The sequence below is a fragment of the Copadichromis virginalis genome, linkage group LG23 (assembly GCF_057382275.1).
Source record: "Copadichromis virginalis isolate Kocher_CV1m ecotype Utaka linkage group LG23, C_Virginalis_male_GT1.1, whole genome shotgun sequence".
Taxonomy (NCBI): domain Eukaryota; kingdom Metazoa; phylum Chordata; class Actinopteri; order Cichliformes; family Cichlidae; genus Copadichromis; species Copadichromis virginalis.
In genome coordinates, this window is record NC_140639.1 from 4578080 (window position 1) to 4598011 (window position 19932).

The 19932-nt window shown below is 41.6% G+C and overlaps 2 protein-coding genes across 3 annotated transcripts; one reads left to right on the forward strand and one right to left on the reverse strand.

The window, feature by feature from the left end:
- Window positions 1-3895: 3895 nt before the first annotated feature.
- On the reverse strand, window positions 3896-6278 carry pole4 (polymerase (DNA-directed), epsilon 4, accessory subunit). The gene is made up of 4 exons (XM_085448307.1): window positions 5872-6278; window positions 4807-4891; window positions 4337-4378; window positions 3896-4171 (listed from the first exon to the last, which is right to left on the reverse strand). The coding sequence occupies exons 1-4, from the start codon at window positions 6118-6120 to the stop codon at window positions 4158-4160; spliced, it is 390 nt and encodes a 129-aa protein (XP_085304433.1). The 5' UTR covers window positions 6121-6278; the 3' UTR covers window positions 3896-4157.
- A 119-nt stretch (window positions 6279-6397) lies between these two features.
- LOC146680047 (serine/threonine-protein kinase NIM1) lies at window positions 6398-13270 on the forward strand. Of its 2 annotated transcripts, XM_085449344.1 has the most exons (5): window positions 6398-6457; window positions 8201-8303; window positions 9887-10189; window positions 10529-10797; window positions 11813-13270. In XM_085449344.1, the coding sequence occupies exons 2-5, from the start codon at window positions 8282-8284 to the stop codon at window positions 12563-12565; spliced, it is 1347 nt and encodes a 448-aa protein (XP_085305470.1). In that variant the 5' UTR covers window positions 6398-6457; window positions 8201-8281; the 3' UTR covers window positions 12566-13270. The 2 variants fall into 2 exon arrangements, with proteins under 2 accessions (XP_085305470.1, XP_085305469.1); XM_085449343.1 differs by lacking the exons at window positions 6398-6457; window positions 8201-8303 and having other exon boundaries at window positions 8801-10189.
- Window positions 13271-19932: the final 6662 nt, after the last annotated feature.

Sequence of the window (19932 nt, forward strand, 5' to 3'; positions counted from 1 at the left end):
ACTGTGCTCCCAAAAAGGGATTTGTAAGGGATAAGATGCAGGGGGGCAAATGCTTGATATAATCTTTGCAAGGCAGCAAACTGGGAGGTGTACAAAACAGACAACAAGCGGCGTGGAATGCAATTTTGAAAACTGAATTAAGCACAGCACATTTTTTTTCATTGTTTTTTGTGCTTAAAATACTGAGCAAAAAGTTCCAATGAAATGAGTGCACAAAATTCAAGGACAAGTTATAACCTGCAATTCCTTTTTAAACCTCACCACCATAGGAGAGACCAAAGAGCTGTCTAAGGACATAGGAGACATGATTGCAGAGTGCATATTAATAAATGAAGGAAAGACAGAGTAACTGTCAATCGCCCTCAGGCTGGTACCCCAAGATGTGCATCATCAGTGATCATGGGAACAACAAGGGATAACCCTAGGAATGCAAAGCAGGACCCCGCTCACCAAGAAAACCAATGGTGACAAGTTGCCAGGTTGTGGTTTGAAAACTTGCTCAAGAAGGCCCATTCGGAGAAACGTTTCAAGGTTGTTAGATGAGACCAAAATTGGGCTCTGAACATTTAGAAAGAAATGACTGTTGACTATGGCCCAAAGAACATCATCCCTACCAAACAGGCGGTGGCAGCATTGTGCATTGGGGATGTAAATCTGCAAAGGGTACAGGATTGTGCAGCACCTGCAGCTTAACCTCCAAATCTGAGGCCATGGTTCTCAGTTGGAAAAGGGTGGAGTGTTCACTCCAATCCAGAGACAAGTTACTGCCCCCAATGGAGAACTTCAAGAATCTCAAGGTGTCCTTCATAAGTGAGGGAAGACTGGGGCAGGATATTGACAAATGGACTGTTTTGGTGACATCAGTAATGTGAGTGGTATGAAACCTATAGAGAGAGCTGAAGCTTTGTGTAGCTAAGTGATAATCTAGAAAACTTAAGGATTTGTGAAAGATCTATGAAGAGCAGTGGCCAAAAATCCCCACTGAGTGCACACGAACCCGGTGACCAACTACAAGAAACATTTGACAGCTCCGCTTGCCAACAAGAATTAATCCAAGTAATAAATCATATTTTCCAAGGGGATACTTCTTTCCTTCATTTTTTCATAAGTGTTTAAAATTATGACTTAAAAAGGGAGAGAAATACTTATTTCCCCCGCAGCAGCTAAAAATCATGTTGTCAATGCCAGCATGTGGAGAGCATTGCAAAATCCTATGCTTAACCTTGTGATAGAGCTATTGTGTCCATTTTATGGTAATCATTGCATATCTAAATAAAAAGAATGCAAATAAGTGCAATTAAAATTCTTAAAATTGAAAAGAGGTCTTGGCTGTATTAAATGCCACTTTAATTTTACTAGTTTGTTATAAATAACTAAGCTTTAAAAAGCCAAGGGGTTAAAGCTTATCCCAGCATGCCATTTCCCCCCATTATTATAAAAGCGAATCATTAGGCCAACCGGCCCTGGATTCATATTTCATGTTCTGCTTTGGACACGGGAAAGCTCTGCATTTTATCTTCACATGAGATTTCCTTCATGGAATGTCTTAATCGACTGTGGAAATAAAATTATGCTTCAACATGCGATTATATTTTATTAGAATAGAGCACCGCATGCTCCCCTGTGCCAGTCAGGCATTCCTCTGCAGGGAGTTGACGGGACCCAAATATCTGTGCTTCACACAGCTCTGTTTCATTACCCCCCCTCCCCACACCCGAAACACTAAACCTAGAAAATCTGCTTAAACACACTCGAGCATTTATTTTGAAAATCCGCACTACCAAAACTCAAAAGGTCTTGATTGAGCCTGGAGTGAGAAACTGGACACTCTGGATATGTTTAAAAATTGCTGCCAAGAAGAAAAGCACACATCTTATGTCCACAGAGATCCAGACACATTCCTAATGCAAACTCGAGGGTCGCTGTGTTGCACAAGAAATCTGACCTTCAACATTTCACCACTGGCTGCGGTGCGCTCTGTAAGAGTCCAAAACTCAATGTTCCAGCAATGGTAATGACATAATATTTATTCCAAGAGAATTATCTTAGTAATATTTGAAAAAATAAACATCTCACATAATACGCCATCGTCTTAAATGCAGAGCATCTTTCATGTGTCACCTGCAGTTTTATTTGTTATGAAAAGTTTGACAAGAACAAGTTTGCAGAAATAATTGTTCAGGAGATGCAGTCGAAAACTCTAAAAACTAGGCTGACCTTGAGGCTGCTGTAGAGCCAAAATACCCCGGGGCATCAGTAAACATCAGTAAAGGCCGTTCTGCTGAGAGTAGCCTTTTTTCCACCACAAATTTAAAATATCAAACAAAATTAATTCAGTACGTTCTTTACTACAAATTAGTTTACTGCAGTTATGTCCCCACTGGGAGATAACAGACAAGGATTCAAGGGAAGGGTAAACAACAAAGACATTTAGAAATCCCTTAAAGTCCTTTAAAAACAGTTAACAGGCTCTGGGGAGACAGATTTATGACTGATGCTTTTACTGCATAGGCAGTGTGTTTGGGATCACGGTCGTGCTGAAAAATGAAGCCAATCAGACACTTTCCAGATGGTATTGTATGGTGTAGTACTTTTCTGTGTTCATAATTCCATCAGTTTGACCAGATTTCCAGCACCACTGGCAGAAATGGAGCCCCAAACCATGAAGGAGACACCATTGTTTTACAGATGGCTGACGACAGTAGTGTACCTCTCTCCTTAAAATCTCCAAACACACTGATAAAATGTCAAATTGGGATTCATCACTTTTCAGCCCAGTTCTTATGTAATTTGGCATACCTCAGCCTTTTCTGCCTGCTTCAGTGAACAGTAGATGGAGCAGCTGATGGGCCACATTTACTTAAGGACATGAATTTCAAGTGCTGTTGATCGGATAGTTTTTAAGCCTGCAATTTCTTTTGAATTTCACAGAACCAATTTCCTGAAATGTTTTAAGGACACACAGCAAACCATCCTGACATAAGTTTTATAAATACTATTTTATGCTGGTGAAACTGTGGTATTTTTCATAGATTGAACATGAGAAAAGGGAACAGATTGTGTAACAAAGTGCAAAAACATACTATTTAAAAGTGGTTCTTTGCCAAGTGTTCTTTTATATTTATACACAACACCAGTTTGTTGCTTGAGTTGGGCGCCTTTGTTATGTTTGAAAGATTCATAGCTCAGTGTTAACTGGCTTAATAAAAAAACATTCTTCTGAAAAAGCTCACGTCCAAGGACTGGATTGAAAATGAGTGAAAAAGCAGTCAATATGAAAGGAAAGCCTGCAGAACTGCTCTCAAAACCACTAAAATTATTACAAGTCTGATTTCTTAGAAGTGAAACATAAAGAGACAAGAGACGGCTCAAGACATTTATACAGACAAAAAAAAATTGGTGATCTGATTTGTCTCCAAAAACTTCAAGATGTTATTCTATTATTTAAATACAAGGAGGAAATTCTACAAATGTGTTAGCAAGGGCAGGACCCTGGATAGCTCTGACATCACTGGATGAGCACATTTACTTTAGAGCAGGCTGCTTTAAAAACAAACAAACAAACGAACAAAAATACATCCCCCTGAACTGTGCAGGAGTAAAAAAGGAATTTAAAGTATGCACTTCAGTTTCTCAGCTGTGAGTGTTGCTCACAGTGCTTGTCATTCATTTTTCTTATGTTGAACCTTATTCAGAAGATGCTTAATCTCTTGTTTACCTCTGAGAGATCTGAAAAACTAGTTAAAATTGGGGTCAAGTTTGCAGTGCACGAATCTTTTTGCTTTTAATGTCACTCTGCAGATTTTAAATTGGAAAACTCCACTGAAGCCTGATATTATTACTCTTACAGCTTTACCAGTAATGCTGAGTGTGACACACACCTGCACAGACTTCATTCTGTTGTTTACATACTTTTATTTCTTGTACAGTGAATAGTATTTCACAAGTATATACAAAAAATGTACACATTTCCATCACAAGTCTTCAAAGTTAAGCATGAAAAATCTTGAGGAACCATCGTATAAAAGCATTAATAAATGTTGAATTTCAGATTTTGACTTAGAAAAGTAGCAGAAAGTTTCCAACAGTGAATTATGACCCTGTAATAAAAACTTGGATGGTTGCAGACAGTTTTGACCAGTCTCCTTAAGTAGTCTTTAATCCAGTGTGCCTGCAGAAAAAATAAAGTCAGTAAAACATATTCTGGTTCAAAACAGAGCCAATAAATTCAATATTAAGTGGAATACTGAATTTTGTGCATGTGACGAATTCAATCAGCATCGTAATCCAGACAACTTTAAAAGTTGTTTTCTACTTTTGTCTTTGTATGGCTTACCTTCAAGAAATGCAAACTCATCTATGGCTTCTATTGCATTGTCTGCGGAAAAGAAAACAAATGATACCATATTATCACAATATTTTACTCATGGTGTCATATAATTGTGAATTTGCAACATTTTGCAAAATGCTGAGTATTGCAATGACAGTCACAGAAAAGGAACAGGGGCCTAAAATTAAAGCACGTCCTGTTTCTTCAAGTCAAATCTCAGCGTGATGTAGTTGTTATTCTGAGAAATATGTACAACTGTCAAATTCAGGCTTATGAAGCAGGTTGTATAATTATCTTTGGGTAAGACACTGATCACCGCTGGAGGATGACTGTGCCCCGGTTAGGTTAGAAGCACACAGGCACAAGTGCTTTGATGTTCTTTGATAGAACAGGAAAATGCTATACAAGCACCAGCCCATTTTCTATTTATGCAAGTAGACTTTAAATGGAATTAAGCACATGTTTAATCCACTTACCCAAGTCTTTTCTTTGCAAAGTTTTCCTCTTCCCTTGCTGTGCATACACTAGAGCATCTTTGGCGATCATCTCAACAAACAATTCCTGTACAAAAAGAAACCAAAAAGAAATCATTCAAAATGAACCAGAGAAACGATCAGAAATAGATTTTTTTTATTAACATAAGCCACTGATAAAATATATTTGTGCTGAAATGCAACTGTTTTTGCACAACTGGCTGCTCCCTAAACAGTCACCACAGCAGATCATCTGCCTCCATGCCACCCTATTGCTAGCATGCTCTTCTGCATGTCCTCCTTCACCGCATCAATGAACCTCCACTAAGATCTTTCCTCTTTTCTTCTTGCCTGGCAGCTCCACAGTCAGCATCCAGTATATCCACCATCTCTTCTCTGAACATGTCCAAACCATTGTCTCTGAAGTCTGTCTTTAACCCCAAAGCACTCAACCTGAGCTGTCCTTCTAAAACACTCTATTTCTAATCCTGTCCCTCTTGGTCTCTCCCAACGAAAACCTGAGCACCTCCAGCTCTGTTCCTGCCGCCACCATCTCCAAACCGTACATCTCACTGACACCAGGCCTTGTAAACCTTCCCTTTCCCTGCTATCCTTCTGTCACACAGTCTCCCAACACTCACTTCCACCCTGCCTGCACTCTCTTCTTGACCTCTCTTGAACACGGTTTGTCCCAGGTATTTAAACTCATCTACCTTCACTACCTCTGCTCCTTGCAGCTTTACTGTTACACCTGTCTCCCTCTCATTCACACATGTATCCCATCTTGCTTCTACTAGCTTTCATTCCCTATCTAGCATGATGATTGTTCAGTTTGACTCTAACATTTTAGTTAGACATTAACATGAGTAAACTCTGCGTTTATTCCAAAGGTTAACCTACACTAAAGTTTAAATATACTTCAGTAATTTCAGTAATTTGATAAATAAACTAAAATGAATTAGAAACATATAGAAAATAGATTATTTACTATCTGCACTTAAGTTTGTTAGCGTCATATAGAGTCAGCACTCGTGTTACCAGGACCGGTTAGGATATCAGTGGTCTCACCGTGGCTTTAGCGATGATGAACACAGACTCCTGGCTGGCGAGGGCCACGTCTGGGTCGGTCTTCATCAGAGCCTTGATGCGGGACAGCGGGAGTTTGGACAGCCGGCTGTGGCTCACCGTGACTGGGCCCGTCTGCTGCTGCTGGCCGCTGTCCTCCGCCTCGGCCCCGCGGGTCTCCTCCTCACTCTCACACCGGTCAGGGTCGTGCTCCGTTGCGGTCACAAGACTCGTCGTCACTGTTGCTGCCATTTTCTGATATTTTGCGCTAATTATATGACTTAAGAAATAAACACACACGTAGAAACGACTATAGTTTAATAGCTACATGTCACAGATAATAACATCAACAACAGCAGCGGGCGCGCGCCAGCATGTGGTTCCGGGCTTTCGTGATAAGGCCTGCGCTGATTCGTCAGTGAGTGCAGGCCCCGCCAACTAATCCTCTTCGGTGATTGGACAGATTGTGAATCCAGGCCTCACTATTGGCTAAAGTTAAACGTCATTCACCGCACATTGCCGCCTAGATAGCGGGGTGTAGCCGGAGCCCTACTAACCAAGGGGTCCGAGTGTAGACACGAAGTCGCAGGTGAAGTTGGCCACAAATAACACTTTGCTATTGTATGGTTAAAATATATCGTTTTTATAACTTTGTAATTTTACATTATTTTGTGTATGCGCTAAATGTTATTTTTTTTGTGACATTTACCAAAAAGTGGGAAAACTCAACTGTACTCCTCAATATTTCCACTAGGGGGCAGTGGGAACAAACTATTAAAAACAACTGCATAGTAATGTGCATCAGTATACGCTATTGTGAACTTATTGTGAACTCTATTGTGAAATATAAATGGCGTATAAAGACTTTAATGACAAGTCAGTAAAATTGTATTCATTTGAAGTTTTGTTTGTCTCTGGTGTCCAGTATTAGCTCTATTTTTAATGATTATTGTTGCTGTTAGATTCAACGCACTGTGTGGGTTCCTTCATCAGCTGACACAGAGGTCATCCAAGTGTGGATGTGGTGTATGGCTATGGCTGAACACTTTACCATCTAATATCACAACACCTGCAATCTTTTTAAGCTCTCTCTTGTTATGTGAATACAGCATGATTAATGGGAAGCTGAAGTTTGCTCTTATGGTCTCATGTGATAGTCTCTATTAACTAATTCTCTGTTATTTCAGCTGCTGTTTTATCTGACAGCAGTGTTTGAGTTTCAATTGAATGAATTCATAGATTCTCAAACCTTCTTTTCATCCATATCTGACAATATTAGCATTTTTTAGCCAATTATGACAGACATATATGTCTGTGTCTCTTCACATCATATTTTCTCCTGTGTAAAACTGAAAAAAAAAATCAAAAGTCTACAAAACCTCTATTTCAGAATATACTGCCGTTTTATTTTCCTTGTGATAGTTTCCCTCATAAATCTGCAATGCTTATGACTCTCTGGTAACTTGTCACTTTCGCCGATGAGTACAGTGTTAGACCCACAAACCTTCTTCTTCTGCCTATATAAATAAAAACATCTTCCCTTATATGCATTTTTAAGGAATAAATGGCAAAAAAGCCAGATGTAGCAAATAAGATATTAATATTAAATTAATTAATATTAATTAATTTATTCTTATTTCATCAGAAGGTTCCCTAAACGCTATATTTGCAAAACAAAATAATTTTCTGGCAGTTATTTGAGAAAATCACTATATTAATATGCTTAATATGGTTCAGGCTTTAAAGTGTTAAAGAGCTTAAAGAGCTATTAAAGCTTAAAGCTGGGCTTTTAGTAATCTGCTAGTTCTTTTATGTTTCTCTACGTGTTTGCGTGGGTTTTCTTCAGGTAGTCTGGCTCTATCACAGTCCAAAGATTAATTTGTGATTCAAAATTGCCCACAGGGATGAATGTGAATAGTTTTTCGTCTCTCTGTGTTAGCCTTGTGTCAGATTGGCAACCTGTCCAGGGTGTACCCTGCCTCTCACCCTATAGTAGCTGGGATAGGCTCCAGTCCACCTGCAATAGAGTATCTAAATAGCACATTAAACTCTTCTTACCTGAATATTTTAATGTATGAAGCTGTTTTCATTAGCACTTTATTTTATTCCAGAAAGTTATTAAAACACTTTTTAGTTTTTATTTATTTATAATATTTTTATATATTTTTTGTCAGAGCTTGACGCCCACGAACTTGCTTTCATGTGTAAGTTACATGAGCATTATCATCATTATGAAAGCAGGCATGCTTATTTTTATTCATTGAAAGTATCTTTGCATCATTTCCATTGTGTCAGGTCATGTCAGCACTCCACTAATACACTCTGTTAATAGGATTGTGAGGACTGCTTTAGTCCACTGAAGCTCCATTCACATGTTCAGCCACAGTCAGGTGTTACACTCTGAGGAAGAGATATGAAGGACTCGCAGCTCACAGGTAAAATATTTTAGTTTTATTACTGTTATTGATCAGCTAATGTGATTCGTTTCTTTTTCATGTTGTTTTTAAAATTAGATGTACTTTTTTAAAAAGTACTTTAAATCATCTGTATAAAATCTCTTATCAACTGTAGCCTTGGTGATTAGATTTAGAAAACCCATATTTGGATGATTTAAAATTGTATTTTATTTCAGAAGCGCCAGATTGGCAACTGAATATATCTCCACTCTTATATGTGAATTTTCCACAAAAGATGATTCAAAGCTACTCATTAAATCTCATTCATTGCTATTATTTTTCACAGTGACTACATCGCTCCAGTCATACAAGCTGTTACATTTACAGGTAGATTTAACAAGAATAATAGAAAAGCAGTTTCACATGGATCCAAATGCTGATAATAATCATCTGCCTGCTCAGTTTCATACGCAGCGTGGAAGTGTAATCCTAATTTGGCAACTCTGTTCATTCTTGTTTTGCCAGTCTAGTCTTCATTAGCATCCTATAAATAGCTGTCTGCAAGCTAAATGGCACTAATTCTCCATCTAAAAAACCCAAGTAATCCTCGGCTATATTTGATCGACAAAGTCCAAGAGGAGGAAGAACATAATCACACTGTAATGTTTAATATTTGTTTATTATTATTGGTAATACTTGACTGGCTGGTTCATTTTGCTCACAGTCGTTTTTGAGAGGTTATGCGTGCTCTCCAAGACGCCCACACAGGATTCAAGTAGCCGGTCTGGCACCTGACCTGACTGTTGGGTCAGATTTGAGACTCTATGCAATGCTCAGACTGTACTGCACAATTTCCTGTAAAAACAAAAGAAACGCCGTACGAGGCAATCGTTCGAGCCAAAGCATTGTTCTGTTTGAGAGAAATTTGTACACTATCAAAAAAAAAAATTGTAATTAACGTGCTGATTCTTAAGAACTGTGTCCAAAAAAATGAAAACTTCAATTCCCAGAGCAGAAAAAAACGGTCAACATCCTGCTTTTGTCCATTAAAAATGAAAACACACATATTGAAATCCATTTACCGTGATCCAGAAATCTTGTTTCCTGCATAGTGGTCACAACACTAACACCGCAGAGGTGCAATGTTAGTATTTTCAGAAACGGTGTGAGTGGAAGCTCTAACCAGGAGAAGAGATTCAGTTTTATTCATTTCAGATTATACTTTGTTTTTGTTCTCCTAAAGCAAAAGAATATAACATAAGCAGATGAGTGATAGCAAAATAAATTAAAACCCAGTTTGCCACATTCTTGTCTATCATAGCATCATTTTCAATAATATCCACTGACAGCTTAAAAGTGCAGATAGAAACTCGGGTTAAATTTAGGCAGAATACAGACCTGATGTTTTGACTTATGTGGGATGTACAGTTACATACCAGGTAAGTTAGCATGGAGGTCAACCTTATTATCCATGTCCCATACAGCTCTACTTGCACACACAAAGGTGTTTGTCTAAGAAGCGATGTCGTCTCGGTCCAAATCTAAAGGAAATCCTAATATTTCTGCTATTTCACGCAGCACTGCTGCAACGTTTTCACACTTTTTTTGCTTTTACTTCCAAGCCGTCAAAATGCGTCTATGGCCGAAAGAGAAAACGAGCAAAAAATCCAAAGATGACTCTCCGAAGACGCAAAAACCAGCCAAGCCCCTGGCTTCTGCTGCCACGTGTGCCACCCCGCAGCTGACTGACGCAGAGAGGAGAGCGCAGTCTCCGTTTGAGAGGATCGTCTATGACATGACCCACAACGAGAAGATCGTCAATGACCTCGTGCTCGGTCGAAGGATCGGCTTTTACGAGCTGCGTGGAGAAATCGGGCAAGGCAACTTCTCTACAGTTAGGCTGGGCATCCATGCCTTGACGAAAGGTAAAGAACCGTCAGTTATTTAGGATGTTCGTCCCAGTTATTCAGTCACCGTTAGTCATCTTTTTTATGTGTTTCAAACTCATTCCTGCTTCACTCACATTCCAGTGTTCTGAATAAGTGTTCAAGAGCACCATAAATCAGTGCAGACTTTAAAAAACGCTGCAACAATCATCCTATTAAAAGCTAATTCCCCTCCTTTTGATCAGATGCGTCTCGTCTGTTCTTGTTTTAAATCTCCTAAATGTACATCCGTCCTTATTTCAGTCCTTAACCTCATCAGACCTTCTTTAAATCTGTCACTGACAGCTAAGCCTTCTCCCTCCCCTTCTCCTGTCTCAGAGAGAGTAGCTGTTAAAATCATGGACAAGCTGCATCTGGATAAGAAGAAACAGCCTCTGACTTCCTCAGAGATCAGCTGCATGGAGAAGCTGTGCCACCCCAACATAGTGCGCCTTTATGAGGTGATGGAGACGAGCCGGAAGCTGTATCTGGTCATGGAGTACGGCAGCGGTGGAGACTTGTTCTCTCGAATCACCACGAGGGGGAAGCTTAACGACCTGGAAGCCAAGCTGGTCTTCGCACAAATCATCTCTGCTGTTAAGCACATGGTGAGCTTCGGTTTCACCCTTGGTCACAGCATGAGTCTGTGATATGTTCGCTGATTGAAATGTGGAGAGAAAGCATGGAATGAATTAAAAAATCCCAGCTTGACTCAAAATGTGCCAGACTTACGTGATCAGATTGAAACCTTAAGGCCTCTAACAATAAGTAGAGATGAGAATGTGAAACTGGGTCAAATCTGAGTATCGTGTTAAAGGATACTTTGACATGCAGGGTAGAGCACAGAGACCGCGCCACTGACCACTCGATGAGTAAACAAAGAGAACAGTTTAAGAGTCACTAATTCAGTTAAAATAAACTAAAACCAGAAGATGCATTATAAATAAATATTAGTTAAAGTGTATTATAGATAGTTGCAGTGTAGACAGATGATAAGCATGTAATTTAGGTGTCTGAGTCATGAGTAACTCACAATATCTGCTCCCAATAACGTTTTTCTTTGTAAAAATTATTGATTCGGGAGATTTCGATACATGAGCCACATCTGTGTAGCAGAAGGAAAATGTATCCTGGAATGGCCAGGCCAAACAATGCTTCATCAGTGCATGTGGGTGTTATAATAATAATAATAATAGTTAATTAGTTCCCTGTCCGTCTTTATCCCCTCTGAGCGTCTCATTTTCTTCACAATAGGTTAGTTAAGCTGTTATAGTGGGCAAAGTTTCAAATAATGGGATCAGCTAAGTGCTAGCAGCTGCTCATATTAAATGTCAGAGTGGCCTCAGTCAATCGGACACAAACTGACTTCTGACACTGACTGCAAAGCTATTCTGATAGGGTCCAAAAATCAAAATGAGCAGAGTGAAAAATCGATCCTCTTTAAATCAAAATGTAGATATCCAACACAAATGCATTAATAACTTATCATAAGATGAAGCAAAGAAATGTTGCTATATCAGTGTTTTGCCCCACAGTGCAGAAATAAACCAGTGCGCTGGCGTTCTCTGTGAGCATTAAAGGAGAACTCTTTCTAAAATTGTCCATGTGTGTGTCACATTTCAGCACGACTGCAACATCATCCACCGAGACCTGAAACCGGAGAACATCTTCTACACCACCAGCTTTTGCATCAAAGTTGGGGATTTTGGCTTCAGCACAGAGAGCAGCCCTGCTGAGCTTCTCACCACCTTCTGTGGCTCTCCGCCCTACGCTGCTCCTGAACTTTTTAAGGAAAAGGGATACTCCGGACGTTACTCAGACATTTGGGCTTTAGGTATTCTCTTGTACTTCATGACAACAGCAACTTTACCCTTTTATGGGGAAAATCTGGGCAGGCTGAAGCGCTGCATCCTCCAGGGGGCTTACCGTATCCCCTCTTATGTGCCAGATCCGTGCCAGCTGGTCATCAAAGGCATGCTGCGGATTGTGCCTGTTGATCGCTCCTCTTTAACGCAGATTTCAGACAGTGCTTGGCTGAAGGGGATTGAGTTCCCTCGTCCCTATACGCCGTTGCCACTGTCTCCTGCTCACTTTGCACAGACAAATCAGACTCTGTGCGTGGAAGAGCAAGAGGTAAAGAGTTTGCTGTCGGATCTCGGGGTCGTGGCGCTTCATTTCCAGAATAACCCCTGCTTGGACTGCAGGAATCCACTGACAGGGGCCTATCGGATCCTCCTCCATCGAGTCCAGAAGAGGAGGTTGGTCGAGGCTGTGGGTTACTCTGTGCTCCAACCAGATGAGTACGAGAGTCCGAGCAAGTGGTCTGCAGCATCAGTTGACAAACACAATCCTTCCACTGTATGTGCAATACTATAACGACAAAGAGCTGCACCGGACTCCTTCATTTGTGGCACCAAAGCGACTTTATCACATGTGTGCGCTCTCATGCAGTCCAGGTATTATGTTACATGCCTGTGATTACATCACCAACGGCAAGATTACTGACGCAAAACACCTATCAATCACTAAATGGCTATCAGCATCTTCCAATCCTTCTTAGTCAGGACATAAATCTGACCTAATCCAGGTAAGCCTAATGAGACAGCCACAAGGGAACATGCTTGGCCCAACAGAAAGTAAAAAAGAAAATGTGTATCAGGAGGAAATATAAGAAAAAGAGAGAAAACAAAAAATAAATTGTAAAATTAGCCTACCGCATTTGCATTACAGCAAATGCCTCAAATGCCTTCATTGGGTATGCATGTGACGTAAAAGTGATTATAAATGCAGTTCACGTTGTTCACTAAGGAGGAGAGTCAAGCGCACAATGAATGTTGAGAGTTTACCTTGGTGTTATTATATCTATCTTTTTCATATCTTTGTAAATTATTCTCATGTTTGCTCACATTTTAAAGCAATGTTTTCATAAATCCTCCAGGGATGCTGCCCTGAGCTTCAAGCCACGCTGTATCAGTAATTCTAGCAAAGATTAAGGCCAGATTCATTAAACAGAATAAAGTTATTTTCAAACAGTAATTTAAAACTGTTTCCCCTCTAATCTCCTCATCTGGACATCCTCCCCCGATTCTTTCCTTCCAGCAGGAGGCATGTTATCACAGGACAATGTGATCGTCTCGTTCTGCTGCATGCAAGACTCCAGATTTATATTGTTAAAAACTGCAATTTCTACTGGGATGCAAAATGAGATCTTCTTTATTTGTAAGCCTTGAAATTCGATAAATCCTCGACTCTCGAGCCAGTTCTCAGGAACTGACTTTGGAGTCAATTCAAGCCCTTTCGGTAAAAGGAGTTTATGAAAAATGAAAGTGTGCACTGCGAACATAACGTGTCATTTCACCCCAAGTGCATATAAAAACTAATTGGCTCTCTCTCCAGTTAATGATGGTTCATTTTCCCATCACTTGCACTTCTCCCTGAGGGTACAGCAGTCTCTCTAAACCAGGTATAGCTCTGGGACCAGTAACATTACAACTTGACGTCAGTCCTGTCAATGACTGCACACACCTGCTCTGTTTCTGATGGGTATTTGGCACTATCATAAGCTTTATATTTTGCAATAAAATATTTAGCCCTCAACCCGCAGCCTGTTCGCACAAGAATGTGAACACACTGCGCGGGCAAGCGCAGACATATAGAGAGATCACAAAGATCCGAACAAGTGCCAAGAATTAGTCCTGACTCGCTGTTTATTTATGACTCTGCTCTTGTTCAGTACCAGTGGGCAATAAGTGTCTGTTATCATTTCCACCTGAGAAAGCTCTTATCATCAAGTCTCAGCAGAGTCATTCATTAAACTGCTCACAGATCTAATCGCTAATTTTCTTTGTGAACTTAACATTGAGAAAAAAGGGGTTCAAAAGGTTACACGGGCATGGCTGCAAAGTAAGCTGCTTGTTTTCCACCAGAGTTTACATTCAAAGATAAATGAGCGTGACATATCACTCAGCTTCACCAAACAAAAGCAGAAGATTTTTCTGTGCGATGTAAAGCCGGAGACCAGAAGGACAAATCTATGAATTTGCTCATATGATCACATAATAATCAAAGTCTTAGTCTTTTTTTCTTTTTGCTTTTCTCCCTCTTCTCTTACACTTGTTACTTTCACATTATTAATGTTCTGCTTTTACCTTTACTCATCCTCTGGGATTATCACAAAGAGCCAAGTTTTTGTCTTCGTAAGCAAGTTTGCATTTGTTGGAAATGGTACTTGGCAGTAAAAGAGAACCCCTGAGCTCCGAATGAATGACAAATCAGAGCAGAGATGGTTGTGAAATAGTAAACAGTACATTCCTAATATGGGCAATTTGTACTAACTATGAGGTTTTTTGCAAAAGAAAACAAAGAAAACTGCAATTATAGTGGACTGCATGTTAAACATATGTATGTGCACCTCCCTGCTTATTCTCTTTCCTAATCTCTCCACCAGAGAAATAAAAGTTCCCCAAAGTCGTTACCTTTTAAACCACCTCACTTTAAGACATGATAAATGGTTTAGTTTTAGTTTGATATCAGCATGAACAAAGACCCTTAATTTATATTTATTATTGCATAGCCAGCTGCTTTTATCTGCACTGATTGGTTTCAGTATGCAGCTGCTTGTTTGTTTGAAGCCATTGAATGTGAGCGCTCTTCCAAGGAAAGAAGAGAAAGTTAAGTGTCTGTCAAATAGGAGCAAGACGTAACACGTCTCAGGGTTTAATTTCTTAAAACTACAACAAATGTTCAGCACTTTTGTTACCTGCAGCACAGACAGCTGTTTAAAGTCTGTCACGTAAAAACTGAGGAGGATGAGCAACATTCACCTTCAGAGTTTAGCTGCGGCTCTTTGAACATTAACTAGTTTACTTTTCTCACAGAAATATGATTTGAACCGAGAAGACAATCGATTGTGAAACTCTGGCAGCTTTATGAGGACGAGTAATGAAGTTTGTCTGTTTCCTGTACTCAACCGTTGTTGATTACACCAACACTAAAGTATGCATCCTTATCTGAACTTGGTGATTCATGTGAGAGCTAAATTATTATCTCATTGAAAGGATTTCAGCGTTAAAGACATAATAATTTCTGATCTACTGGGATCAGCAGTTAAAACCAGTCACCCTGTGAGTGTTAGCAGAGCATATACTCATATTCAAAGAGAATTTTCCAGCTTCAGATATCTTCATTTCTCAGTGGTCTTATCAACACAGTGCCAAATATAGAGACGTCTGCTTCTCTTCACCAAGCACTGGTATTAAGAGGTCAAGTTAAGCTCTAAATTATGACAAAATTTGTTGAGCAACTCACTGATGAAGCCGACTATCCTTCCATGCTGGGAAAATTAAAGACAAAGTTTTCCATTTTTTGTGTCCTACATTTGAGTGAACAAAGAAGAGGAAGGATTTTGTTCCAGCTTGAAGAAATTAAACTAACTAACTAAACTGTTGACTCTGCGAATCAGCCCCAGAAATACTTAGAGAACAAACAAACGAGTGAGTATTACGTTTCTGAAGAAAAATGTTTCTGCCTGCTCGTGTAGTTTATTGATCAGTCTTCCTGTTTTATGGAGGCTAATGTCATGTCCTCATGTCGAACATGTCTACACACACTATCGCACAAGCTTGAAAGTAAACAGTTGAATAAAAGGAAAGGGAAAAAAATGTGAGTTGAGGATTTGGGGTGCGGGTGTGGGAGGATTAAGGACCTGATTAAAAAGATACTTGGCTGTGTTTTCACTCAGGGACATGTGGTTTAGATAGACCATGATACCCTGAAATTGGTGCTGACGTCTGGAGACATTTCCCAATACATCCATCACGTTCTTCGAAATGACTGACGTCTCGATGTGTGAGGGATGACCGTTGTCCCCGGCTGCCAGATGTTGCAGGAGCTGCAAGGCTGGATCATAAACTGTTGGAAAACAGTTGGCCCCAGACCTCCTGGACCCTCAAAAGACCACTTTCTGCTTTTTGGTTGTACTGCAAGATTAATTAATCAGATTCGCTGTCGACTGGGGCTTCCATTAACACATGTTGTGATCCTTTGATGCTGAAGAGACCTGTGCCAGAATTTTATTCAAATACATTTTGTGTAAACTTTATTGTTCACACATGGTGCGTAAAAATGTAAAGAAGTTTCAATCTGTAGACTTCTGTGTGGGTGTTTTATCTATAAACCTTAACGCAACATTCCTCCAAAAAGGAAAGCTTGTCCTAAATAAATTAAAAGGCTGCTGTAAAACAAAATGAGGTGATAAAATGCACAATGAGGCCAGTTTTGGTGATATAATAGTTTCTCCTTTTAAGGAGGTCTTGAATATATTCTTTCCTAACATGCTAAACTCACTTGTCACTTTATTAAGTACACCTTGTTAGTACCAGGTTAGGCCTCCTTTCTATACTGCACAGATTCAACAAAGTGGTGGAAGCATGCCTCAGAGATTTTAGCCCATATTGACATGATAGCATCGCAGAGTTGCTTCAGATTTATCGGCTTAACCTCAATGACGCAAATCTTCCATTTCAAAACATCCTAAAGAAGCTTTATTGGACTGAGGTGTGGTGTCTGTGGTGTTCCTTTGAGTACAACAGACTCATTGTCATGTTAAAGAAACCCGTTTGACACGATTTGAGATTTGTGACATGGAGGTTTATCCTACTCGAAGCTGCGATCAGAAGATGGGTACACTGTGGTCATAAAAGGATGGACATGGTCTACAACAAAACTCAGGTAAGCCCAATGGTACCAACACCACAGCACTGGTACTACACGGCCGATAGAAAGAAAACATCCCCCCTACCATTACAGTAGCACCACCAGCAGGATTAGTCTATTGGCTTCAAGGTTAGACATGCTGTGCATTCAGAACTGCTCTTCTGCACACCTTGGCAGTAACAAGGGGTTATTTAAGTTGCTGTCACCTTCCTTGGAGGGCTCAACCCGGGGTTGCTGTCATGGCCTATTAAGGGCTCTGTTGGCTCTTAGGTGACTGTTTCCTCGTGGCTGTGTGCAGCGGGGCTGGGGGAGGGTCTGTGCTGACGGATGTGTGTTACTGACCTGGTAGCCTGGCTGCCCCTGGGTGGGTCCGGGACGGGCGTGGGGTTCTGGGGGTGCTCCATCTCTGGGCTGGGGCCCTGGCTGGGCCTTGGGGCTTGGGTCCTGTTTGGTGTGTTGCCGGGTTGTGGGCGGCTGGGTGTATGGGGGCCCAGCCCTGGCGCGGGGTGCTGCCAGTGCATTGAGCCACCTGGGGGGCTCTTCAACTGGTGGGGGAGGCTGTTACATCTTGCAGGAGCTCTCCTCTCTTCAGGAACTCACTCTGCAGGAGGAGGAGATATAGGAGAGGTGGAGGAAGATCTCAGCCTGGGTGTCTATTGTCTTGTGTAGTCTGGAAGATGAGTGGATGAAGGGGTGGGTGCAGTTTTCTCTGAGGTGGGGTCGTGTAGGCTGTCCTGGGCTCTGCGGGGCCAGGCGGCGCTGCTGAACTGGGCCCCGGTCAGGATGGGCCTGGGACCCCTTTCCCTGGCGGGTTGCAGAGTATGGGGGTGCCTACTGGGGTCAGTGTGGGAGCTGGCCTCAGGGAGGGGTCACTTGCCCCTCCCTTCCTTCCATCTCCAGCTGCCTCCCCCTTCCCGCTCCACCACAATCACCCACACATGCAGGGCCTTCGGGTAAAGGTGTGTCACCAGGGTGCAGGGGAGGCATCCCCCCCCCTCTGTCCCCTTCTGGCTGCCTGTGCCTCAATTTTATCCCACAATTTAGACATTCACATTACTCACACTCTCATTACACATACATATAGGATCTTGGGGGTGGGCACGCTACACGGAATCCAAATTACCATCAGGGTGTACACCTCACCCCTGGCGTCGTTGCCCACCTCTCAATTTTAAATACACGTAGACACTGAGGGCTATCAGGAGGGGCTATGCGCTTACATGCTGCTCTCTGGCAGGTAGCTCCATGCCCTCCTAGGTTTTAAATGCACCTTAGAACACACATGCATCAACACTACATATGAGCGGACGGAGGGAGGTTTGGAGTCTTCTCTCACCCCCGTTCTCTGCGGCCTGCTGGAGTGGGGGGCTAGGAGGAGGAGTTTGCTGTCCGACTGGGGTCTGGAATGTGGGGCCTCCCTGCTGCTGCCGAGTCGGGGCGGTCTGCTTCTCCCCACCGCAGGGAAAAGGGTAACACCACCTGGGTCTGGGTGCAGTTTCCTGCTCCAGGGGCAAGGGTACCTAGACCCGGTTTGTAGAGTACGCTTGGGGAGTGTGATCGGGTGTACAGCGTCTCTTTATGTCTGTCTCCACGTTGGTTGAGTGTGGAGTAAGTGCATATGAGAGCATGAGGGGGGGAATGGATGTTTGTATCTGTGTGTGCCTGTATTTCTGTGTCTATATGTCAGGTTGGGTATCAGACGCCACCTCTCTGGGGACATCTCAGGCCCTCCAAGGTATGGAGGCCTATCTCCCCCTACCACCACTTCCCCTGCCAGTGGCGGACTCCCTCAGACATCGGTGCATTGGTGGTTCTTTGCGTCCGGGGATGGGCGTCCAGGTACACACCGGCTCACTCCTTGGTGGCTGCTTGTAGGAGCCTGGAGCCTGGGGCTCGCTCGGGCCACTTCAGGGGTGGGGTGCCCTCAGCCTCTCGGCCTGGGGCTCGGTCACTCAGGCACAGCTGGCTGCCGGCAGAGCTCACGGGCGCGTCACTGCAACCCCCCCTGGCTTCTGCTCCGCGGCTGCTGAGTGAGCCCTCATCTGACCTCTGGTATCAGCAAGACATTTTTCCCAGGAGAACTGCTGCATGCTGGATATTTTTCTCTTGTTCAGATCATTTTCCGTAAACCACACGCACAGTTGTGTGGGAAAATCCCAGCACATTAGCAATTTCTGAAATACTCAAACCAGCATGAGCAGCACCAACAACAATGCCACACTCAAAATCACTTAAGTCTTCCTCATTCTGATGCTCAGTTTGAATTTTGGGTCATCTGACCACATTTATATGCCTAAATACATGATTATTATATGCATTAGGAGCTGTACCTAATAAGGTGACCTGCTATCATATATAATAATGCACTTTTCTGCATTTTCTGATACTTTTATTTCTATTACATTTGACGTTTAATACATATATAAAAGCTATGCTTCATTTGATTTTTATAGTTTTGTATTTACTAAATCGCTTTTAATCAAGTCTAGTTTTGAGTTTTTCACTTAAGGACTTGTAGTTAAAACCAAAAACTATCGCTATTTTTCCCAAGTGAATTTCAGCAGGTTTCCTTGAGTTGTGACTGGTAATTAAATACATCCTCATGGGATGACTGTGAGTAATACGGACATCTCACTAAGAATGGAAACACACTCGAGCTTTTCATTGGCAGCATGTACTGCTGTTTTAAGACAGACGTGAAGTATGTTAAGTTTGTGCTTTAATCCCATCTGGATTGAACGGTTGAGATAACGCATTCACTTTTATCTTAATGATGTTCTCATCAAGCTAGTGAACACTGGATTTAGTGTACAGTAGAACAAATAGCTTCTTTTATAGCTTTGACAGATGGCTCATGTAGTCAATTATCAGCTGAAGCTGAGGGTAAAAAAATATGTTCGAGATTACTGGACCAAAGGCGAGTTGGCCTCCTTTTACTGGAATCTTCCGGAAAACACTAGAACAAAGCAAAATGATTTAAAGCAGCTGGATGCATTTCTAATTAATTATTCACTTTTATGGAAACCAGA

Coding starts and splice junctions, on each gene's coding strand:
- pole4 (XM_085448307.1), bottom strand. CDS start 6,120: ATGGCAGCAACAGTGACGACGAGTCTTGTGACCGCAACGGAGCACGAC. Junction 4,892..5,871: donor TCATCATCGCTAAAGCCACG/GTGAGACCACTG, acceptor CTTTTTGTACAG/GAATTGTTTGTTGAGATGAT. Junction 4,379..4,806: donor TTTGCAAAGAAAAGACTTGG/GTAAGTGGATTA, acceptor TCTTTTCCGCAG/ACAATGCAATAGAAGCCATA.
- LOC146680047 (XM_085449343.1), top strand. CDS start 9,787: ATGTCGTCTCGGTCCAAATCTAAAGGAAATCCTAATATTTCTGCTATT. Junction 10,190..10,528: donor CATCCATGCCTTGACGAAAG/GTAAAGAACCGT, acceptor CTCCTGTCTCAG/AGAGAGTAGCTGTTAAAATC. Junction 10,798..11,812: donor TCTCTGCTGTTAAGCACATG/GTGAGCTTCGGT, acceptor GTCACATTTCAG/CACGACTGCAACATCATCCA.